Source organism: Gobio gobio, assembly GCF_949357685.1.
Source record: "Gobio gobio genome assembly, chromosome: 12".
In the NCBI taxonomy this organism is placed as follows: domain Eukaryota; kingdom Metazoa; phylum Chordata; class Actinopteri; order Cypriniformes; family Gobionidae; genus Gobio; species Gobio gobio.
The window spans coordinates 10318589-10344796 of NC_137105.1; the positions used below are offsets into that span (position 1 = coordinate 10318589).

The 26208-nt window shown below is 36.9% G+C and overlaps 1 protein-coding gene across 1 annotated transcript in view; it reads left to right on the top strand.

Annotated features, from left to right (window-relative positions):
• The first annotated feature begins 9466 nt into the window (after positions 1-9466).
• The window catches only part of dcbld1 (discoidin, CUB and LCCL domain containing 1), a 44982-nt gene continuing 28240 nt past the window's right edge, over positions 9467-26208 (top strand). The window contains exons 1-5 of the mRNA XM_079830508.1: positions 9467-9740; positions 14959-15177; positions 18402-18545; positions 21213-21264; positions 21863-21935. Of these exons, the coding sequence (XP_079686634.1) occupies positions 9665-9740; positions 14959-15177; positions 18402-18545; positions 21213-21264; positions 21863-21935 (564 nt within the window). The 5' untranslated portion in view covers positions 9467-9664. The remainder of the gene's footprint in view (positions 9741-14958; positions 15178-18401; positions 18546-21212; positions 21265-21862; positions 21936-26208) is intronic.

Here is a 26208-nt window from a genome sequence, read left to right on the forward strand (position 1 = left end):
TTCCATCAATCCGATCACAAGAGGGTGACTGAAAATAGGTCTACATGTGTCTAAAACATTTTGAGGTCGAATGCGTTCAAACAAACACAAAAGACCGCCTACTATCCACCTACTGACCTAACGCGTAAACATTATGGGAAGCGCGCTGGCCAGGATTGAAACTTTGACCTGAGTTTGGTTTTAAAGGGTTAAGTTCACCCATAAATGAAAATTAGCCCATCATTTACTCACCCTCAAGTCATAGGTGTATATGACATTCTTCTTTCAGATGAATAAAATCAGAGTTATATTAAAAATGTCCTGGCTCTTCCAAGCTTTATAATGGCAGAGACTTTTGCCTCGTTTTTGAAGTCCTGACTAAGCATTTTGAACTGCGAGAGGCGTTACACTTTTTCCGTAAGTTGAATACGGAAGGCGATTCACCGGATGGTAGATCATAAATATGGATTTAAATATGGATATTTTTCTTACACAAACGCATAGCTTCACTTCAGAAGGCCAGTGGACAAAAGAGACGGATTAATGCTGCCTTCATGTGCTATCGGAAATTTCCTACTTCCCACTTCTGAAGTCGTGATTACAAGTCTGTCGAATTCAAGTGCTTTGTTGTCGGAAAGAACAGGAATCGTGGGCTGCGTTTACACTGGCACAGAAAAAATTAAAATGTTTTACTCACATCGGAATTTCCTGCACACGTGTGAACACAAAAATCCACACAAGATCCAATTTTTGCGCATCCGCTTATGTGGTTTTAAATCAGATACATATCTAAACACGTATATCCGATTCCCCATTGAATTTCAAGCCACGAAGGCAACACGTTTCAAGGCGAAGGCAACACGTTTGCCCACAATGATAGCTTTTTAATGTCGTATTATGAAGCCGATGTGCCTATATGCACTCGCTCACAGCTTTTTTATTAATGTGGAAACATAAGGGAAAGAAATTGAGCGCACATCACAGAAACACCCAGAAGCTGGATTTCAACCTCTGCCCCATGAGATTTATAAATAAAACAGCTTTACTTTACTGAAAGCTACATTATATTTCTCAGCAATGAGGTGATAACTTCACTGTAATTAAACCAACAAGCTTCACTATTAGGCTCTCTCTCTAATTAATTTGAATTTATTAAAAACATTATATTTTAAAGCGCTACTTTATTTCACTTCAGAATTCTAGATCTAACGAGCTGTAGATAAATTAACAAACTGACTGTATAAATTACTGTCTGTTTGGTCACAGCTGTTATCTTGTACATGCTGGCCAATAATCATGGCTACCCGACATGCATTAAATAAATCATTTTAATAGCACGGCCATTCAAAACCGGAGGGTCTACCATGTGCATAGTAAAGCAATCACCAGCAATTATTATGGCCAGGAATTAATGTAAACACAGATATCGGATACCAATCGTGTCTAAAGTGAATGTAAACTGGCGGGCCAAAAAATTGGATATGGTCAAAAGATTGGATCTGTGCATTAAGAATTACAGCGTAAAAGCAGCCTTGGAGGACACCAGGTTCATTCTTTTCTATTTATTGGGAAAATCTTATTAAAGCCAAAATTATATTTAGCGTTCTGACAACCATATAAACATTCACAGTGCTATGCTATCTAGATAGTCAGCTTGCTGCCAATTCTGGAATTTCGGTCAAATACAGGCTTTTTTCACTGTATGTAAAACATACAGTAAGCTTCAAATGATTATTCATATATGTAAATATGCACTACTTTAATGACAAGACAAGGTGATGTAGCTTTTGTGGGAAAAAACAAATAAAGTATGCCAGTCACTTTCTTCCCTCTGCCATATTTAAAGTTTATAGCCCACCCAAATCGGCAACTTGGGTATCAAAATTATCCCCGAGCTTACCAGTGGTAAATACAACTTGAGAGTTTGTGTGCAATTTTTAACTAGGAAACTTTCGATAATAATCGATAATCGATAGCATGTGAGGGCAGCATAAAACACCACGGGTGCTTCTCAATACTCAAAATGATGCTTCTTCACTCCTCCTTCCTCCTGCCTGTGACCCGGAAACAGATCAAAGTCAGCCATCTAGAAAGACATCTCAATTTTTTAATTTCACCGCGAGGAACGAGGAGTGAGGAAGCTTCCAGAGGAGTCAAGAGCGAGGATACACAGGTGTTTCCTTTCCTCGCATCCTAAGGGGATGTAGCTAAGACGTGAGGAAAGGAAAACGAGGATGCACAAATAAGAAATGAGAAGCACCCTCGGTGTAAACGGGAATGTGTCTCCCTCGTCTACTTGTGATCGACCAAAACGCATCTTAATTCCAGGAGTAAACGAGGCTAATTGTGGTAAACGAATTGTAAAGTTTGAAAGGAATGTGGTGCCAATGAGTAAACCCAATGCAAAGTTAATCTAAAAAAATGTCCTCTTTGAAGTAGTATGTGAGCAAAGAGGTGAAACACTAACCTTTGGACTGTGATTTGTTGTCAAGTTGTCATTGATAAATAAATCTCATCTACAGCGTTTGTTCATGATGTCATCCTCAAGAGCGGGTGTCCTGAACGATTTCTCTGCAGAAATGAGAGAAATGTAAGAAGTCAGACTGAGCTGTTGAACTCTGCAGGAGCGAATTGAAATGAACAGGTTTGGTGTTATCGTAGGTTACTTGCGGAGTGTGTTAGCAGCAGGGAAACAGAAACCCTCTGTTATCATTAAATGGAGCAAGATTATTTAAGCTGAACTTTTCAAATGAAATATTGATAAAGGACAAAGCTTTTTACTGGGCCAAACTTCTTAAATGTGAGAAAATATATGATGACATTATTATTTTGATTAAGCAGATTAAAAAATGTTCAAGCTACATCACTATACCATATCACTATCACTATATATGTGACCCTGGACCACAAAACCAGTCATAAATTGCACTGTATATTTGTGGCAATTGGCAACAATGCATTGTATGGGTCAAAATTATCGATTTATCTTTTATGCCAAAAATCATTAGGATATTAAGTAAAGATCATGTTCCATGAAGATATTTAGTAAATTTCCTACCGTAAATACATATAAAAAAATATATCAGTATTAATCATATGCATTGCTGAGGACTTCATTTGGACAACTCTAAAGGCGATTTTTTTGCACCCTCAGATTACAGATTTTCAAATAGTTGTATCTCAGCCATTTAAGATAATTTATTTAATAATAATACTAAAAAAAAAACTAAAAGAATGTACCCTTATGACTGGTTTTGTGGTCCAGGGTCACGTATATGTATCATGATTGCATTATTATTGTTAATATATTATATTTTAATTAATAAATTATTATTTTGTATTTTTGTATTTTTAGGTTCAGGTCATTGAACCAGGTCAGTCTCTGAATCACTGTTTTCTGAGTGTTTGATTTGTCTAAAATTGAGCATGGCCAAATTTGTGTTCTTATAAAATGAACTTTTTTTTATTTTGGGATTCAAGGATAAAAACTCAAGGATTTGACTTTTCCTTTGTGCTTATTGGAGAAGAAAAAAAGAAAGAAAGAACTTTAATGCATTTTAAGACCATTTTAAAGCAAACATTTTTAATCATTCTCAGTATATGTATCTGCTCTGTAAATAATTCTATGGGCAGTTCAAACAGGAGTAGTAACCCAAGTGTGAATGAGACATAATGTTGTACAGCCTCTGTATTACATTACAGGTCTTCATTCAAACCATATGTCTCAGATGATTCAGTTATGAGCTGCACTTGTGCTTATGGCCATACAGGTGCCAAAATAATGTGAGCCATAGTCAAATTTTTATTGCACATAATTTTGTAATTGTATGTATTTCTATCAGGTACATACGGAGCCCCTAAAGGGACGTGGTGGTGGAAAAAAATTAGGATGGGAGGATATTTTTTTTCCAAATCGTTTGCGTTCCCTCGCAAAACTTTTGCGTTCCCCCGAGAAACTTTGCGTTCCCTCGCAAAGATATTTGCGTTCCCCCGAGAAACTTTGCGTTCCCACGCAAAAGTTTTGCGTTCCCTCGCAAAGATATTTGCGTTCCCTCGCAAAAGTTTTGCGTTCCCTCGCAAAGATATTTGCGTTCCCATGCAAAACTTTGCGTTCCCTCGCAAAGATATTTGCGTTCCCTCGCAAAAGTTTTGCGTTCCCTCGCAAAGATATTTGCGTTCCCTCGCAAAGATAGATGTCCCACGGGCCGTTTCAAACAGCTCAGTAGGCTACGTTAACAATATTGTATCCATTAATGGAGCGGTTAGAGTTAATTTGAACTTGGACTTAGGCTATAGCCTAGGCGAGTGCTCAATGAGTTCGGTGAGCTAAACGTTGTTAAAACACAATGTCTCTTTAACGTAGACAACAAGCTGCAACCTATTTTTCCTCAAAACGAGCCTTATAATATAAATTAATTGGGTCTATATGAGCAGGCGGCTGAGAGACAAGTCCGAAGGGACTGTCTGCAAAGTGCAAAACCCGAAAAGCGTATAGCCTACTACAAGTCATAACTTCAATGTTACACACTGTGTCTCCAAATTCAGTTTACAAATCAATGGTCACTTAGTTTGATAAAAACACTTAGTTTGATAAAATTTTCTTTTGCATAATTGTTAGGATTATTTTATTAGGAAAAATGTTCAGCAAACTTCACTGAAATGCACTGTACTGTAGCCTACTGTCACCAAATTCAGTTCACACATCACGCTCTCCTGCTGCTCCTGCTGGTTATACAACGCTTAGTTTGGCAATAGCACATAAAAATAATAAAAGTAATAGCACATAGCTACGGAGCCCCTAAAGGGACGTGGTGGTGGAAAAAAATTAGGATGGGAGGATATTTTTTTTCCAAATCGTTTGCGTTCCCTCGCAAAACTTTTGCGTTCCCCCGAGAAACTTTGCGTTCCCTCGCAAAGATATTTGCGTTCCCCCGAGAAACTTTGCGTTCCCACGCAAAAGTTTTGCGTTCCCTCGCAAAGATATTTGCGTTCCCTCGCAAAAGTTTTGCGTTCCCTCGCAAAGATATTTGCGTTCCCACGCAAAACTTTGCGTTCCCTCGCAAAGATATTTGCGTTCCCTCGCAAAGATAGATGTCCCACGGGCTGTTTCAAACAGCTCAGTAGGCTACGTTAACAATATTGTATCCATTAATGGAGCGGTTAGAGTTATTTTGAACTTGGACTTAGGCTATAGCCTAGGCGAGTGCTCAATGAGTTCGGTGAGCTAAACGTTGTTAAAACACAATGTCTCTTTAACGTAGACAACAAGCTGCAACCTATTTTCCTCAAAACGAGCCTTATAATATAAATTAATTGGGTCTATATGAGCAGGCGGCTGAGAGACAAGTCCGAAGGGACTGTCTGCAAAGTGCAAAACCCGAAAAGCGTATAGCCTACTACAAGTCATAACTTCAATGTTACACACTGTGTCTCCAAATTCAGTTTACACATCAATGGTCACTTAGTTTGATAAAAACACTTAGTTTGATAAAATTTGCTTTTGCATATAATTGTTAGAATTATTTTATTAGGAAAAATGTTCAGCAAACTTCACTGAAATGCACTGTAGCCTACTGTAGCCTACTGTCACCAAATTCAGTTCACACATCACGCTCTCCTGCTGGTTATACTACAACGCTTAGTTTGGCAATAGCACATAAAAATAATAAAAGTAATAGCACATAGCCATAGGCCTATTCTTTACGTTGGTACCCAGCTAAAATACAGTAGTTGCAAGTTCCATAGCTTTTGTATGATAATTGCTTACTAATTCTGATGGCATTACACTGTATAGCCTACTGTATTAGTATATTGTAGTAGGAGAGCATTGATTGTTATTGCCTATTTTTTAGTAACGCCTTTCGGGTTTTGCACTTTGCAGACGGTCCCTTTTTACTTGTCTCTCATATATTAAGGCTCGTTTTGAGGAAAATTATGTTGCAGCTCGTTGTCTACGTTAAAGGTGTCATTTGTGTTTTGAACGTTTTTAGCTCACGAGTTATTGATCCGGGAAGTTAAAATCTGTGTATACATTGCCAACTACTGAACTCCGCACTGACTGTATTATTTATACTTAAGCCCAAGTTCAAAATAACTCTAACCGCTCCATTAATGGATACAATATTGTTAACGTAGCCTACTGAGCTGTTTGAAACGGCCCGTGGGACATCTATCTTTGCGAGGGAACGCAAATATCTTTGCGAGGGAACGCAAAGTTTTGCGTGGGAACGCAAATATCTTTGCGAGGGAACGCAAAACTTTTGCGAGGGAACGCAAATATCTTTGCGAGGGAACGCAAAACTTTTGCGTGGGAACGCAAAGTTTCTCGGGGGAACGCAAATATCTTTGCGAGGGAACGCAAAGTTTCTCGGGGGAACGCAAAAGTTTTGCGAGGGAACGCAAACGATTTGGAAAAAAAATATCCTCCCATCCTAATTTTTTTCCACCACCACGTCCCTTTAGGGGCTCCGTACATAGCCATAGGCCTATTCTTTACACAAATGATGTTGGTACCCAGCTAAAATACAGTAGTTGCAAGTTCCATAGCTTTTGTATGATAATTGCTTATTAATTCTGATGGCATTACACTGTATAGCCTACTGTATTAGTATATTGTAGTAGGAGAGCATTGATTGTTATTGCCTATTTTTTAGTAACGCCTTTCGGGTTTTGCACTTTGCAGACGGTCCCTTTTTACTTGTCTCTCATATATTAAGGCTCGTTTTGAGGAAAATTATGTTGCAGCTCGTTGTCTACGTTAAAGGTGTCATTTGTGTTTTGAACGTTTTTAGCTCACGAGTTATTGATCCGGGAAGTTAAAATCTGTGTATACATTGCCAACTACTGAACTCCGAAGCACTGACTGTATTATTTATACTTAGCCTAAGCCAAAGTTCAAAATAACTCTAACCGCTCCATTAATGGATACAATATTGTTAACGTAGCCTACTGAGCTGTTTGAAACGGCCCGTGGGACATCTATCTTTGCGAGGGAACGCAAATATCTTTGCGAGGGAACGCAAAGTTTTGCGTGGGAACGCAAATATCTTTGCGAGGGAACGCAAAACTTTTGCGAGGGAACGCAAATATCTTTGCGAGGGAACGCAAAACTTTTGCGTGGGAACGCAAAGTTTCTCGGGGGAACGCAAATATCTTTGCGAGGGAACGCAAAGTTTCTCGGGGGAACGCAAAAGTTTTGCGAGGGAACGCAAAAGATTTGGAAAAAAAATATCCTCCCATCCTAATTTTTTTCCACCACCACGTCCCTTTAGGGGCTCCGTAGGTACAATCTCATTCACCTGTAGGCTAAATAACAACAATAATAATAAATCTTATTTAGCACAGTTATGCACGTTTTTATTTAACCAGACAGTCAAACCTCATTAGTGCATTGTTTACATTTACTTTTTCGAGCATATAGTACTCTTAACCGCTTTGACTGCCATTAGATGATTTCAGAAGATTGTTTAGTTGTCAAATAAATATAACCAACAGCACCATCTAGCGTTTTACAATAGATTTCACTGGGTTGAAAAAAGTATATGCAAATTATGATCAGTGTTTCAGTAAACATCAGTAAAATCCATTATATAACATAATTTCTGGTGAGTTTAGAGATCAAACTGATTTGTTTAAGCGCTATACATACATAATACATAATATTTTTTTTAGTATTGTAAGATTCTCATTTCCATTATATCCAAAAGTATGAAAAACTCATACTCTAAAAAACAAGCTGTAATGACTGTGACTCTTTGTTATTAAAACGTTACAAACATAAACAATAGAAATTCACAAGATTATATTTTTAATTAAAGGATGACCCTTATAATATGCACATACAGACATGCAGAAAATATTGCTGCATTGAAACTAAATATTAATGTTGTTGTTGTTTGTTTTGTTTTTTCAGAACGAAAATAAAATGTTTTGGAACTGGAAATGTAAAAAAAGAAAAGAAAAAAGAAAATTAAACAACTATACTGACCTGTAGACTGTGTGCAGACTGATTTCTCTCCAGCAGAGAGCGCAATAGCTTTAGCTATATAATATGTAGGCGATTTATTTACAATCTATGTTTGTGGCATTTGCTGTGCAAAAGCAAATGCAAAAGAAGTAACATGCAAATATATGCCTTTTCACTGCATTGTTATTAATCTGATCTTTGCACGGTGACTGTCTGCAGGGCTTTTCATAACGACAGTAATAAAAGTTTATGGCCCAGGAAGTTAAAGACAGGCCTGTGCTCTCCTGGCACAGATGATGCGTCATATGCTGTGGAGTCGAGAATGGCCATATGTTACTGGAAATCCACCAGTCACTGCCTGGCATTACAGCAACATACAGCATAGTTTTGTTACAGTTTTATTCAGATGAAGTTTCAGAAACGTTCCTTTAGTTTCAGACAGGGTCTCATTTGTTTATTTCCACTAACAATGTCTAGAAGTGTACATACACTCATCTCAAGATGACTCTGTCATTGTAGTAGTGGGTAACGTTATTGTCGTTTTTTTGTGAAAAATCTTTAACCATATCTCAATCTTTCAGCCTATATCTTCAACTATCATTAATTCTGTGGTGCAAATGACATATTGTAAACATTTTAAAATAAAATGGCCTTATATTGCTAAGGCTAATTTATAGCTGTCCAAAATGTACATTATTTGTCCAAATTAAAGCACAATTTGGAGGTGATGCACGATAAAAAAAAATTATATATTTACCTGGCCTTTTCTTTGTTTTCTCCACAAGATATCTCATCTCTTCTTAGTACACTAACTTTTGAAAAACTTTATTAGAGGGGTTGTGTTGCGGAAATGACGCCATAAAGTGAAAAACTGAAGGGGGGGAAATCTAGGCCTACAACATTTTCACACAATAAATAGTTAATGTAATATTTCTCTCTTTGTTTAAATCACAGTTTTGTAAATGTAATGTTTTTAGCTATAATTTTCATATTTCACGATTAAAACGATGGGTCTAACACTATGGTCTAACACAAGGGTAAAACAATTGAAAAACATTTGAAAAGTAGCAAAGAAAAATATTTATTATTATTAGTGTATATTATTATTATTATTATTATTATTATTATTATATATCGTTATTCTTGTATTATTATAATATATACTTGTTATATCTGATGCTATTATTATTAAATAATATTATAAAACTCTTATTAAAAATAATCAAATAAATTGTACCTTTGACTTACATTTGTCGCGTCTGCTAAAAATAAATAAATGTAGCCTACATGAAAAATAAAGGCACTTTTAATGTGACAGGCTATAAAAAATTAAAAAAACATAAAAACTTTGAAATCTAATAGTTTAATAAAAGTCGAATCCTGAGACATAGAATTGCCCGAAATAAAATAAAAAATAAAAAAAAGAGTTGTTTATGCATATCTCTCATTCAGTATCACTTTGTATCCATACAGTATCAGTATCTATACTGGGCTGCCATAGACTACTAACAGTCTGACACAAGACAGACCCGTCAGACTGGTTTAGTAACCGCTTGGTGCCGCCTGTGGGAGAAACACGGAAGAGTTCATTCAAGGCGTTTGGGGAACCGCGCGGACACACACATACACACACGAGTTTCCCCCGGTAAACATGCTATCGTGAAGCTTCTCCAATGCGCCCTCGCGTTTTACTCTCATTCACAGCGGTTTCAAGTGGAGATGCCTGGACACACAGCACTGCATGGACTGATACTCTTATATTCAATTCACCCGCTCGTGCTCGCAGAGAAACCGGGTAAGTGAACAAAAACACAGCAGATGATCGGAAACAAAAGAGTCTGTTTGCCGAGGCGTCAGAGGTTACTGGTGGAGGATTTTGAGTTGTTTGCATGCAACATGCTTTTATGGTTCTATATAGGCTACCATTGTAAGTAAACGTACAGCTTCTCATGGGGAGTATAATGTTTCAAACTTTGTTACATGGGCTTCAGATCCTGTAAACTCTTGAACACAGTGGATTTCGTTCATTAAAGTTCAGATCATTAAATAGTCTGGGATTCAAATCTAAAATGTATGTTTGTATTTTTGCTTACACCTAGGCTACATCATGCTGTTTTACAATGTATGTGTTTGAGTTTCATGTTGCATGAGTTTCTCTTAGAAACTGGAGTTGCCTATTTAAAAGTTGAAGTTGATATCCTTAAGGTGGATAAGATACTGATGTCAAATTTGTCTCATTAGAAAATTTGCTGACTATATTGTAGGACAGCGCTGACACACAGCATGCTGGTCGTGTCTTTCCATGAGGACAACTTTCCCTCGAATCACTCTCACACTCGTGTGAGTGTGTGTTAAAAGTGTCTTTGGATGGTCAAAGCAGCATCTGATCTGCATTGTATCAAATATCTTTTTTCTTGGACTTCATTTCAAGGTTTTATTTTTACTGCGGGGACGTTTTTTAATTCACCAGATCCAAAGTAGCATACAGGGCACACATATAGAAACAATAACATTGGAGTGGAGAAACATTTGGTTATTAAAGGAACAGTTCAGCCAAAAATAATATAATTTGTCATTGTCTACTACCAGAACTTTTATTACTTTCTTCGGTTGAACGCAAATCGAGAAATTTCGATTTTTTTTTAATTTATGTTTTACTGGTTGCACTTTTGCTTAAAATTACTAAAAGTAGGGACTGAGGTTTTCAAGAATGTGAAAACAACATAAAAAACATCCATATGACTCGTACACTATAATTTACACGTCTTTTAAGCCATATGATAGCTTTGTGTGATGAACAGATTGAAATTTAAATCGTTGTTCATTGAAAATCTTGACACCTGCACTAGCTCTCCTTTCCGGGTTCGTGAGAGAAGCAGATTTGGGAATGTATCCTTCTGAATCTGATCTTACATTTACATTTTATGCTCTTTTTTTTTGCCCTAAAGGGAATACATTTTATGGGGATCGATCCTATGACATGGCTCTACTGTTAAACCTTTAATGTTTTAGTTCCCAAAACTGCTTTAAGTATTTCACCCACTTTTGTTACCTTTTGAATTTTGTTTGAAGTTTGAAAACTTTAGTCTCCACTTTTCATGAGGACTAATTGTATGGAAAAGAGCTTGAAGTACAATTCTCATTTTGTTTTCCATGGAAGAAATTGTCACATGGATTTGGAACAAATGGGAATGACTTAATAATGACCAAATCTTTATTTTTGAGTGAACTCAAGGGTGAAATACTTCAATACTGCATGGTATCACTCCCCTTGATGGAGTCTTACTTTTTGTATTATAGCCTAGTTATTTATCCAAGAGTTATTACTTTGTCAGAATTCTTGCTAAGTATAGTGTTTTTGATTGTACACTCTTTGAAATAAAGGTTCTTTATTGGCATTAATGGTTCCATGAACATTTAACATCCATGGAATATTTCCATTGCACAAAAGGTTCTTTAAAGGGGAAAAAGGTTCTTCAGATCATTAAAATGTTCTTTACACATAAGAACTGTTCACTAAAATGTAATTTGGGAAACCTAAAATGGTTCTTCCATGGCATCGCTCTTTTAGAACCTTTATGTTTAAGAGTGTATCACAGACTTAATTGAATAGCTATCCTCTAGTGTGAACCCATATTTGGTGTATGTTAGGAGACAGTTGGATTGTCTGTACTTGCAGAACTCTCTCTGTTGTGAATATTTGTGCTCCACCCTGGGGCAGACGATGGCCAGGTGTTCCTCAGCATGCTGAAAGGGCTGGTTTAAGAAGCTCCATCCTGTTTTTCCCCGTTAGAATGAATGCAAAAGCGAGCTACATGTTTTTGGTCATTTTGAATAAATATTATTTTTGACCTACTACTTTATGTTGAAATTCTTAAAAAATGACCACCTTTAACTGTGTAGTCGTTGTAGCTTAGTTTGTTTGCATGGCCATGATTAACATGATGTCATTCCTCTACACCTGCCCTGAGGTTTCCGTCCATCAGTTTTTTTTTTTTTTTTTTGCATGACCCAGCCCTACATCTGGATAGAGTTCAGACGCCACCACAAAGGCCACTGTGTGTCTGCGAGTATTTAGCACTGACGTAGTACCAGCTAAGGTCAAAGAAAGCATTTTTGGTTAGTGTGGGCGAATGTTCCCTTAGAAACACACTGGTGCTATTTATAGCATTAGTCCTGTTTCATTCCTTGTGTCATTTAAGAATTCCTTCAATGTCAAAAAACTCTGGGGTCTCTGAGTTTGTTATATGCATACATCAGCGCCAAGTTCCTGAGTGGCTGCTGGAGACTCAGCTGTCTGGAAGAAAAGGAGTAGTTTGTGGTGCCATCACAGGTGTGAGTGCCTTTACCATGGGAGACAGTGACATTACGGAGCCATAACATATCAGTGAACAGTAGTCTTGACAATGCATGCACAAATGCGCATATACATTCGCTAACCCCCCAGCGTGGGAGCTCTTCACTCTTGGAGCATCCACAAGACAAGTGTCTGGCAGCTGATGGTTTCTAACTCCACCTTTGTCACTGATCTATGGAAGCATTTATCTCACAATGCTAACTTTTTTTCTCGTAATTCTTAGTTTATATCTAACAATTCAGACTTTTTTATAAACTCAGAATTGCGAGATGTAAATTGGGAATTCTGAGGTAAAAAAAGTCAGAATTGCGAGATGTAAACTGAGAATGCTGAGGTGAAACGTCAGAACTGTGAGATGTAAACAGAATTCTGAGGTAAAAAGTCATAACTGTGAGATATAAACGGAGAATTAGGTAAAAAGTCTGAATTGCGAGATGTAAACTGAGAATGCTGAGGTAAAACGTCAGAACTGTGAGATGTAAACAGAATTTTGAGGTAAAAAGTCAGAATTGCGAGAGGTAAACTGAGAATTCTGAGGTAAAACGTCAGAACTGTGAGATGTAAACTGAATTCAGAGGTAAAATGTCAGAATTGCGAGATGTAAACTGAATTCAGAGGTAAAATGTCAGAATTGCGAGATGTAAACTGAGAATTCTGAGGTAAAAAGTCAGAATTGCGAGATGTAAACCGAGAATTGAGGTAAAAAGTCAGAATTGAGATGTAAACTGAGAATGCTGAGGTAAAACGTCTGAATTGCGAGATGTAAACTGAGAATTCTGAGGTAAAATGTCTGAATTGCGAGATGTAAACTGAGAATTCTGAGGTAAAAAGTCAGAATTGCGAGATGTAAACCGAGAATTGAGGTAAAAAGTCAGAATTGAGATGTAAACTGAGAATGCTGAGGTAAAACGTCTGAATTGCGAGATGTAAACTGAGAATTCTGAGGTAAAAAGTCTGAATTGCGAGATGTAAACTGATTTCTGAGGTAAAACGTCAGAATTGCGAGATGTAAACTGAGAATTCTGAGGTAAAAAGTCTGAATTGCGAGATGTAAACTGAATTCTGAGGTAAAATGTCAGAATTGCGAGATGTAAACTGAGAATTCTGAGGTAAAAAGTCTGAATTGCGAGATGTAAACTGAATTCTGAGGTAAAATGTCAGAATTGCGAGATGTAAACTGAGAATTCTGAGGTAAAAAGTCTGCATTGCGAGATGTAAACTGAATTCGGAGGTAAAATGTCAGAATTGCGAGATGTAAACTGAGAATTCTGAGGTAAAAAGTCAGAATTGCGAGATGTAAACCGAGAATTGAGGTAAAAAGTCAGAATTGAGATGTAAACTGAGAATGCTGAGGTAAAACGTCTGAATTGCGAGATGTAAACTGAGAATTCTGAGGTAAAATGTCAGAATTGCGAGATGTAAACCGAGAATTCTGAGGTAAAAAGTCTGAATTGCGAGATGTAAACTGAGAATTCTGAGGTAAAAAGTCTGAATTGCGAGATGTAAACTGAATTCTGAGGTAAAATGTCAGAATTGCGAGATGTAAACTGAGAATTCTGAGGTAAAAAGTCTGAATTGCGAGATGTAAACTGAATTCTGAGGTAAAATGTCAGAATTGCGAGATGTAAACGGAGAATTCTGAGGTAAAAAGTCTGCATTGCGAGATGTAAACTGAATTCTGAGGTAAAAAAGTCAGAACTTGCGAAATTGAAACTGAAAATTTTGAGAAAAAAAGTCAGAATTGTGAGATATATACTCCGTTGTAAAGGAAACAAATTCAGAATTGTGAGATGAAATAGTCAAAATTACCTTTTGGGATTTTTCATGCAGTGGCAGAAACAATTTTCCATACTGATCAGTGAGGAAAATCATATTTCCTCTCTAATAAGAGTGCTGTATCGTCTTTTGCTTCTAATTACAAAACTTATAGTAGTAGAGACTTCTTCTGGTGTTTTGACTTGTCTTAGGGGTTTGTACATGTTGAAACATTGAGTTAATTAAACGTTTTGCTTGCTGATATAATATTATTTGGTTTATGTTAGGTTGACATGCATTGGCTTGTTGAGTTCATGCAGTCTTTTGTTGCAACAGAATCAGACATTTATGTGCACTTGGAGTCTTACTTGCTGTTGCATAACAGGTTGGATTGCTATTTTGATATCTACCAGAGAGAATGGGTCTGAGGCTTGTATCAAATATAATATTGTCTTCCAAAATTTAGGAATAAACTTTAAAAACTTACATGTATGGTGATTTCTTTCCCATTACTGATACCAAACTGAATTGCAAAAATAGTGAACATAAGGCTTAAGTACTAAACATAAGTGTTAAGCCCCGTTTCCACCGAAATTACCCGGAACACTTTGTCCCAGGAACTTTTTCCCCCCAGACCGTTTGCTGTCTGTGTTTCCATCGCGGTCTAAAGTACCGTGAAGATAAGTCCGGCGATGTAGGACTGCATGCGACTTTCCAGAGCCCATTGGATTTCGTCTTCCGCAAATACACTTAATAAAGCCTGAACCTCGGCATCGGTCCATCAGTCGTACTTTTTTTATTTAATTGTTGATTCGAATAGTAAACAACTAAAGTCTTGTTCTCCCTGGGTCTGAATTCACCATGTTTTATTACAACAAATTCTTACATTTACTTTTTACAGATGATGGCTGTGGTCATTATGTCCTGGGCCAAGAGAGTGGTGTCCTGTCCTCCAAGAACTACCCAGGAACTTACCCCAACAACTCCTGGTGTGAATGGCGGATCCGTGTACCCATCGGCCACACGATCATCCTCAAGTTTGGAGACCTGAACATGGAGAAGAAGGACTGCGAGTCAGACTATTTAAAGATTCTAAAAGGATCATATGGGGCGGAAAATGGTGAGCGGTTTTAATCATTGGTGCAATGAGCGTGCTGCTTGCATAATATGTTGTTTTCGTAGCCATTATCTAGTGTATCTAGTCAAACAATATATGAAAACCAGATATTCTCAGTGGCGACTGATGGCACAGGTCTTCATCTTTTGTCATAGTGCATTAGAACTTCCCTGTTTGATTAATGGAAAGTATGACGGCTTTCTTGAGAAAAGCAGAATTAGAATGATACCAGAATTAAGGATATTTTGACAGCTGTATTTGAACTTAAAGGTGGGATGAATAAAAAAAGGTTGGATAAACAGATCTAATCCTGCCCCAATCTGATCCCATTGGTTGAGACACTATTGCTGTGTTGGGCAGAAACAGAATCCTGTAGAAAACATTTAGAAATCTAAGTGCAGTTGCAATCATATTGTGATAAAGTTGATCATATGCTCTTTAGTCAGTTTAAACTCCTCTAGTTCGCATTACTGTGAGTAAACCTGAGTAAAGCAATTTAAATCAGAGCATTAATATGAGTCAGCACCAGTCACACATTGATAAATTTACTGTAAGGCAAGAGGAAACCACAGAGGCCAGTGTGTCATGATGTTTTAGAGATTATGGTGAAATGTTGGCAATTCTGCCTGTTTCCTAAAGGATATTGTCACTTATCTCCCATTTCTGATATCTTCCTTTTTGAATGAGCTTGCCGTTTTTGCAATTTATTGTCATGCATTTCTTTTTTAAAAAGGAACTGTTCACAGATTCTGTATTTGTGCACACTTCCTATTCAAAAATACAAAGTACAAATGCATTTCAGTTAATAAGATAACAAGACTATTCATGTCAGTAATTTTACATATTTTATGAAACATTTTCCTGAAATAGGTAAATGTCTAAATGGTTGCACCCTTGCAAGGAAGAACTGATTTAAAATTAATTTTAAAACTGATTGGCTCATGGTCAAACATTGCAAATTTTTTATTAATGGACAACACAGCAGCTAAAATGTGATTATTGCTTATACCCAGAGGTTAAATTGGGCAAAAATGTTGCAGAATGGAATTTTGGTACCTTTGATTAAAAAAAGGACAAATAATGTGATTGGTTTTTGAATTAATTCATTTCCTGTATTTGCCTGTTACATTTTTTCGATCCATTTTAAAGTTGAATACATGTTTAAAGTTCTTTACATTAAGCATTATGCTTCCTTCTAGTCACTGGCAGAAGAACCTGGTAGAAGTGAAAAATTATTCTAGAGCATCACTGCTCACTCCAAAATACTTATATGACCCCAGGTTACGTCTGTACCACTATGTGAATGAAACTACCCACCTACTGTTTTGTAAATTATGGATGGGGAGGGAAAAAGATTTTGTAGTGCTTCACTCGAAGTGAATGGGCTGTTCTGTTTTATTAGGCTATCATCTTTCAGCCCTGAACCTGAAGTCTTTGTTGGCCATCCTGTCCAGAAAGATGAATTGCCTTCCTTTTTGTGTACGCATAGATTATTGGAGAATTCATTTACCTACCTGCATTGAAATGTTCTGATAAAACAGAGCTGTGGGTGTTTTATTGAAGCCAGAACCATTGAATTAATTAACTGTGTGTATAATTAACAACATCAGATAAAGAGCCTGGAGGACATGAATCTTCCCACACTATGTCTGGTTCCTCCCCTGCCAACCCTTAAACCACAAACGCTGTCATGGTGTCAGAGTCGAGCCTCAGCCACATTTACTGATCAAAGCGTCCTGCAGCGGAACGACTGGAATTCCTCTCAGAGCGATTCTTAAACTGTGGTTGAGAGACATGGGATGATTAAAGCTTTGTGTTGGTGCAGAGTTTGACACTTGTGTCATTCACACTTCTTGGTGTGTTGACCCTTTGGTCAATGTTTTATAGATTATAGTGTTTTGATTTTCATCAGAGCTTATCAGAAACTCGTCTGTGTTGGACAGGTCATCCTTCAGTCAGCGGATGTGTCGTAAACTTTCCAAAAAAACACCATCTCTGCCTTCTTGGTTCTTAGTAAATGACTTCTACACCTTTTTTTTTTTTTTGTGCAGACTAGAGACTGTTGATCGAGAAAACATTCAGGGTTAGCTTAAGAACTGTGCCAGATTTTTATTTATTTACTTATTAATTTTCACCATTCAATTTTTGCTAAAAAAATTATTTATTATTTACTTTGACATTTGAATGCACTGATATGAAAATTTGTGCCAATGTGATAATCGATGATTCTTTATATTTGAAAGCTGATAACCAATATATTGGCAGATAAATCAAAATATAAATTATATAATTTTTGAGACCCTGATTACAAAAACAAAAGACATGTCCCAAGCACACAATTATGTTTTTATTACAATTTTATGTAGCCTAAATGACAGACTTGCACTGCATGTTGTTTTTGAAGTGATTTAAATTATATTTTAAGCAATTCAAAACCATCATGGCAGACCGTAAGCATCTGAAGTGTCTCAGCTGAAGGAAATAATTAGTTATTTATCAGCTTTAATATATCGGCCACATTTTCTTATAAAAGTTATGTTCAAATAAAAAATGAACATATGTGACCCTGGACCACAAAAGCAGTCATAAGGGTATTTTTTTTATTGAGTATGGTTTGATGTATGGTTTGTTAGGATAGGACAATATTTGGTATATATTTTTTATTATTATTTATTTTACAACTATTTGGAAATCTGAGGGTGCAAAAAAAATCTAAATATTGATAAAATCGCCTTTTAAAGTTGTCCAAATGCAATAAGTCCTTAGCAATGCATATGACTAAAACTGATATATTTTTTTTAAATATAATTTACGGTAGAAAATTTACAAAATATCTTCATGGAACACGCCTAATGATGTTTGGCATAAAAGAAAAATGTATAATTTTGACCCATACAATGTATTGTTGGCTACTGCTACAAATATACCAGTGAGACTTATGGTTATGGTTTTGTGGTCGGCCTCTACCGATATGGTTGACAATATATCATGCATCCCTAATTTGACATGGTTATATGTATGTATGTATGTATTTATTTATTTATATATTTTATATTCAATTTGTAAAGTTTTTCTGAGTTTTTCAAATGCTTACATTTTTTGTGTGACTTTTTTTGCAGTTGACTGGTTTTAATTTTGGTCTAACTTGTATCTTACAGCTAATACCTCATTATGATTCTAATTCCTTATCTTTCATTAATTAATACATTTCCTTCCATTTCACCTAGTATTCTGGGAGTACTGTGGTGGTCCGATGCCCAAGCCTACGCAGATTCACACGGACTCCAGCGAACTGACTGTCCGCTTTAGCAGCAGCCAGCACATCTCCGGAAGAGGATTCCTGCTGTCATACTCCACAGAAAACCACAAAGGTATCTTTACTTTAAAAGGGAAAGTGTATATCTTCGTAATACAACTCTGTACATGTGTAGCTTCAGCTCTCAGGAAACCACTATTTTTCTTGTCTCTTGGCTGACCTTCTTTTAACAACAAGTTTGAACAAAGCAATATTAAAAGGATAGTTGATCTAAAAATGAAAGTTCTGTCATAATTTACTCACTCTCATGTTGTTTCACACCTGTATGAAACTGTCTGTCTTTGTTAAAAGGAAAAATTAGATGTTAGGAAAAATGACCAGACTGCTCTTTTCCATACACTGAAAGCATACAGTAACCAGTGGGCGGCAGTCAAAAAAACACCATAAAAAAGGAGCAGACTAGAATTTAAGTTAACTTTTTTTTGTAGGAAACAGATCAAAATTGTCATCTTTATTTACTAAAACTCTTAGTTTGCACAATTAATATTGGCATGAAACATTCTATAATATAAATACAGGGCCTAAAAAGTTTTTGCCGCACCTGCCAATGCCAAATTTACCAACCATTAATAGTTTTTACCAGCCATGAAACATAGAATAAACTTTAAAGTTACAAAAGTTATTCAGTCCAGATCAATAAGTGGTTGTTCTTTGTCTTTTGATTTTTATTAACATTAACAGCAGCACAGACAGCAGCAGGAATATTAGGCTGCTGTCACTTTAAGGGCTAATGCACAGGCCACAGATCCAATATACTGTTACACACATACATTTTATTTCTCAACTCTTTACGTTCAGTTAAGGATTAGGGCTGAACGATATGGACAAAATTTCATATCTCGATTTTCATGCCAGATATCTCGATATCGATACAATACGATATGACTACGTGTTCGGTGAAAACCAGTATCTGAATTAAAACGTGTTTGATTTAAGCCTACATTTCAAAAATTTGTGTCAGAAAATGTATTGTTTTTAAGCCTTTCGCACGTACGATCACACAGGTGTAATCATTCTAGGCTGGTCCCTGGAGCGTATGATCAAGAGCATCACATGATCAACTGCTAAATTCAAATGTTGAATTTAGCCAGAGACCGGCGCGATCAGAGCTGTCATATATCACAACTTTTCAGTGTTTTCAACCACATACTGTTTATTTTAGGTTTCAAACATATAAATTCACATAAGTACTAAAAAAACAATACATTTAGAGTTTGTAAAATACACACTGATGTCTATGGAAGAGGTAATAGTAATCCTTTCCATTATAATTCGACACGTTTTATTCATATCAGATACACATTGTGTAAGTAACTTCAATGTTTACTCTATTCTATTCCCAGTTCACCAGCCACTTACTTTTAAGTATTTCGGGAGAAGTGGATGAATTCACGTGTTGTAAACATAGAGGTTGTAAATCCAACAGATCCGATTCTCTGAACTGCGTCTGCGGCACAAACTAACACGGCGGCGCCCATCGCGCATACAGCTCAACTAACGCCATCGTTATAAAGGTGTTTAAACAACAATATAGTTCCACTTGCATGTATTTGACAATCGGAATATCAGATATTTCATGCCATAGCTAACACATTTGTGAATATTCTCAATAAAAAAGGAAAAAATTACATAAAAGCAGATCATCATTCATTCAGCGCTGTTGCTGCTGCGGTGTGTCACGTGACAAGCAATGACGCGTCACCATGGAAACGCCGCCCCCCCTCTCACAATATAGTTCCCACGTCCGTGGTAGTGTGCGCGCTAGCTTTAGCGGTGCATTCAAGGGCACTCGTAAAACTGATGTTTATTGTGACTGCCAGAGTTGTATGCAGGGCGAGCGCGGAGAGGGGTAATCTATATCGCCTATATCGTTGCTTTTTTCTATAGTAATATCTTGAAAGTTCATATCTAGATATAGATACGATAACGATATATCGTTCAGCCCTATTAAGGATACTTGCCAAGATGGGCATTATGACATAATTTTGTTTGAATAGGTCTGTTCAAACGTAAGAAGACATAAAAGAGAGCTCAATTAACTATTCATGCAGAGTCTGGGCTGCGGATTTCTGGGCAAGCACTTCGGATGTGATGCGAGTGACTAATTTAGTTCCCTTTCGCGTCTTCTCGACCCTGAATATTTAAATTGGCAAGGCTTAAACTTTCGTGATGATGCGACACTGTCCCGAACGTCGCTCACATTTGTGCATGTTCTCACAATTTTGCATTCTTAGAATTCATAAAAATTTTGCCAGACACCGTTTTAATTGACACCGTTTTATATACTCCACAACACCTATTTGTACTCGGAATTTGGAGCTTGGTGAGGCCTAAAATTAACACACACACACACACACACACACACACACACACACACACACACACACACACACACACACACACACACACACACACACACACACTAAATTCAGCCTTGGTATATATAATTAGTTCTTTTTTAGAGCTTGACTGAGCTTGAATGAGCTCTGGGGTCATTGTCTGTGACTTTGTCATGTGAGCACGAGTGGGGTTTATGTCTAAGTATGCATATATTTCCATCCCAGACATGGAGGTGCAGGAAGTAGGTCTCATCCTGTTGTGATGCTTATGTCCTGTTGTGCTTGTTTTTGTTGAGTCGGAGGGCCTGTTTCCTTTGTGGAGACACTTATCATCTGCTCCATTTTTACCCTCATTGTGTGGCCTCCTCTGCTTTCCTCTTCAGAGTTGCTGACATGCTTGGACAGAGGCAGTCATTTCCCAGCATCAAAGTACAGGTGAGAACGATTGTGTGTTGGTCTTGGTCGGGATATAGATGCCTGAAAAAGTTAAACTTACACAAGCTGCCCGATCTAGCTCTATTTTTTTTTTTTTTTTCAACCATTTGACAAATACTTATATTCTATTATACCAAGGCTGAATTGTATTTATATATATATATCAATTATATACAGTATATACAATTATTATTAATGTACAAATGCAACTGATTCACAGAAATTAATCAAATGACTCGAGGCAAAGAAGGAAGAAGTAAAATAACACCCTTTTGGTAAATAAAAATACAAATTCTGTGGCAGAAACAAGCTTCCATACAGAATAGCATTGTGAATATATATAGTGAATATTCTGTATATATCGCCCAGACATATCTGAAACTATTCATTTGAAATGTATCCAAGCCACAAGACATTACAAAATACTTGGGCAGTAGTCACAGTTTTCCAGACTGTATCTCATTGCACTGGTGCTTATAATTTTAGTTCCTCGCTCTGCTATTATCAACGCATCATCCATTGCTTTATCTATAGCCAACGGCTATAATTAACTGACATGCTGTAAGCTGATATTTGTCTTTGTTCTCGCCCTGTGTAGGAAGTACTGTCCGGCCGGATGCGCAGCGGTGACAGGAGACGTGTCTGGGGACATTTCTCTGGGCTACAGACATGTGAGTAGCATCTCATTGTTTTCCTCAGGTGTGGCTTGCATGCCGTGGCTCATTTCGCATCTGCGGAAGAACCTTAGCCAAGCTGTGGGGTTATTTACAAGGACGACTTGCATCCAACAGATGCTCGGCGGGGTGCTTCCCAAACAGGTTTCAGAAGCAACAACTCAGCCGGGAAAAGCGGCTGCTCTAAGCAGATTTTCCCACAGGTGCTCAGGCCTCTAGGGCCTTCACGGGGAATGTTAAGCGGGTCGGCAGTTGGGGGTGGAATGCTCTAATGGCTCGTCCTATTGTCTGTCAGGCATTTGTTGTGACAGGGCTTGTGTGTATGAATGTGTGGACACCCTGAGGATACGCGGTGACAGATCATTTGTGCTGGCTCCATTGTTCTCCCTGGTCACTTAGTGGGCAGTGAACTCTGAATGAAAGGCGTTTATGTAATTGTGCATACCTCTCCAGCGAATCGGGGTCAGAGCTTTGGGTTACTTGAGGGATTGGCTGAGCAGCAATGGATAGTTTGATGTGGAATGAATCATGTGCTTGGGCTTTGAGCTATAACTCAAGATGTTAAGGGTCTTTCTCAAGGATTTGCATTGTGGTAAAATCTCTTCCTGTTTGTGATAGCTAAGCTGGCCGAGCTTTATGTGCGACTCAAAGTTCTGGTTGCGTTGATTTTGTGAGAGTAACAAGTCCTTTTTTATTCAAATCAGATGTTTGTTGCTTATGCATAGCTTAACCTCTTAAAAATCAAAAGTAGAGTAGAGCAAACCTTGCTGATCACTGTGAAAAGGGAAATTGTTGTGTTGCAGAAGCACAAATACCGTCAGGTACGAAAGTCTGAGACCAAATGCTTCTATTTTGCATTTTTCTAATTTGATGCAGGATTTTTCATTACGAATAGGACTAGGTGGTTTGAGAATATTCCAAAGAGTATTTTGTGCTTCATGTTCGGAAAATTTGAACTTTCAATGTCACGCATTTAAAAAATACTTCATTTTGTTCATTCACAGGTGGTCTCAGAGTTCTGGTCCCCAATAATCATGTAAAACATAAAAAAGAAAATGAACAAAGTAGTTATGATCTGAAAAATAGTTTTTTGATATATTGTAATAAGTTAGTAGTAATTAAATACTTTATATTTTTACTATATAGTACCATTCATAAAAGTTTTTTGAAAGAAATTCATACTTTTATTTAGCAAGGACATATTAAATTGATCAAAAGTGACAGTAAACGGGGTTCCCACAGATCCTTGAAATCCTCGAAAGTTTGTGAATCTGAAAAAAAAAATGTTCAGGGCACTGGAAAGTTTTTTACAGTTCCTTGAAAGTGCTTGAATTTATTTTGTGCAAGAAGTTTTCTGGGAAAATGTCCATATTATTCCCTCCGGTCCGCTAATGTGTTATTTCGCCAACAATTCGTGGCCCATGCATACTAGCTTGGTTGATTTACATTATTACACCATTTACGCGTTGCGTTAAGAGTTTTCTGCGTGAGGTACTTTGTGTTGTACGTTGCCATGACGTTCACGCGTGCACAAAACTACTGCAATAGTACCTCAATGTTTTCAGTGCTTACACCGAACCCAAATATGTTCTGTCAATATATCACTGTATATTGTGTTCAATAAACATAAAACATTTGTGATAATCTGTTGCCCAAATATTTTATTTAATGTAATGTTGAATTGCTTTACTTGTTAAGATAATGTAAACCTGTGAGGCAAGAAAAACTTAAAAGCATATTCATATATCTTAAAACTTCTGGTTACAGAGCCTAAGCTCTTTTCAATAAAATCCATGCAAAATTTATTATCAGATCATTTTAGAATACAGTATAGGATTTTCTTCAGTTTTATGCCAAACAGAAATACGACAAATAGAATATCAGATCTCTGTCATATGGCCAAAAATAAATGTGCGTTTGATTCATGAAAACTCTAACAATGTATCTTACACAGAAAGGTCTTTGAATTTGAAGTTAATTTCCAAAATGTGGAAACCCTGAGTAAAGACTTTATTAAATTATATATCAAGTAAATGCTATTCTTTTGGACTTTCTATTCATCAAAGAATTCTGAAAAAATGCATCACAGTTTCCATAAAAATATTAAGCAAATGTTTTTTAACAATGATAATATTAAGAGATGTTTCTTGAGCAGCAAATCAGCATATTAGAATGATTTCTGAAGGATCATGTGACACTGAAGACTGGACTCATGATGCTGAAAATTCAGCTTTGTCACAGGAATAAATTACATATAAAAAATATTAAAATATAAATGTTATAAAATATAATTTTAAAATGTAATAATATTTCACAATATAACAGTTTTTACTATATTTATGATAAAATAAATATAGTAAATAATAAACATCTGAACAGTAGTGTATGTAGAGAGAAATATATTGAGTAGTTTCTAGAGTTTCTTTCTGTGTTTTACATATTTTAGTCTATACATTGTGTGTATATATGAGAAATAGACTAAAAGAAACCACAAAATGCACATTCTGGTTGTGGGAAAAGTCCAGTGTATCAACGCGTGACTATCTCTCTGTATTGTATTTTACTAATGATACATGTCCACAGACTAAAGTGATGGTAGGAGGAACGTTCTCTGCTTTAAATTGTCCTAACCCCCATCACGGATCACAGAATTTCAAGAAAGACAACAGACACACGGCTGCAGGCTCAATACTCACACAACAGGGTCTTTACCGACAATGGAAGACAAGGGCGCGCATTTCCACCCTGCTGCCATCTGCTTTGATATGCGAGTGTGGAGGGCTTTAGAAAGAGCCAGAGCGATTGATTACTTCACATTGGCTTTTGTGTAGATCGGGTGGAGCAGTGGACTCTGGGATTACAGGCAGATAATGCCACCACAGTTTGAGGGTGTGGATCTGCCCACCAAAACCATTCAGCAGTCACCTCAAACCACACACACACACATTTATTCATTATTTTGCCACCTAAATTCTAGGTTCATTAATACTTTGATAGACTGAATGAATCATTTGAATGAAATTTGTTTGCACAGATAGCGCCATCCGCCTCTACATGCAAATAAATGAAACTGACATCCCTTCCTGTTAGTGAAGACATTTAGTTTATAGTTATTATTATAGTTTAAAGTGTAATAATATTTCACAATATTACAGTTTTACTGTATTTCTGTAAATACAATAAATGCAGCCTTGCTGAGCATAAGATACTTCTTTCTGAATCATTACAAAAAAGTTACAAACCCAAACTTTTGAATGGTAGTGAGTTTGTTGTCAGCAGGAAGTTTCATTGATTCTTGTGTAAAAACTGGAAGGGCTTCATGGCTTCATGCTGTGGCCCGTCCTGCAGAGAGGAGATTTAACTCAAGCTCATGTTCTCTCACTGAATCAATCGGTATACAAAGGTCTTTCAAAGGACGGTTAAGAATGAGGACTTTGCATTTGCATAAAGAAGCTGCATATGAATGACAGCACCGTAGAGTCAGTTAATAAACAAATAAACATGCAAATAAACAAATCAACCGATAAAACGTGCTTGCTCAGTTGCTAAGGCAAGCATCACTACTATTGCACGTACTTGAGCCGCCTTTTCACTATCTGTCTAATGACAAAAGTCGATAATTTTGAGAGCTGAATTTCCGGATCCAATTTGAGCTTTGGACGTTTAAATATTTGGACATATTTACATATGCGGCTAGACCAAATGCAACTACCCGTCCGGATATGTAGTCTAATCAAAACTAAGTGCTATGTGAAAATTACCAGTATTTTTCCACTAAAACATTCTTTTAAACACTATTTCTGTAAAATGGGTGGTTTCAGTAGAGGTATTACAGTTTAAAAGGTTAAAAAAAAACACCACATTTCCATGATAAATGAGCTGAAAATGCAAAAATCAACCTTTTTCCTCTCGGATATGCATGTCAAAACGCTTGATAAAGTTTTTGTAACTAGCAGCTCTAAAATCAAGTTCTGAGACCCTATAGTTTATTTTTTATAGGCTTTTTAGGCCCTTTTTATGCCCTTCTTATTAGGGGTTCAAGCCTAAAAGGCTGAAACCCTAGCCTGACGTCGTCATACTCAATTCTAGTCAGAATATGAGTCTGATACTGCTCTATTGGGCTGTGATTATGGGGCATGTTTCAACCGAACCAGGAAAGACCTCAATTGGATAGACCTAATACAACCAATCAAAGCAACGAAGCAACGTTGTAAAATGTCAACAGAACTCAACTGCCCTGTGTTGCCAAGTCCGCGGGTTGAAGCGACCC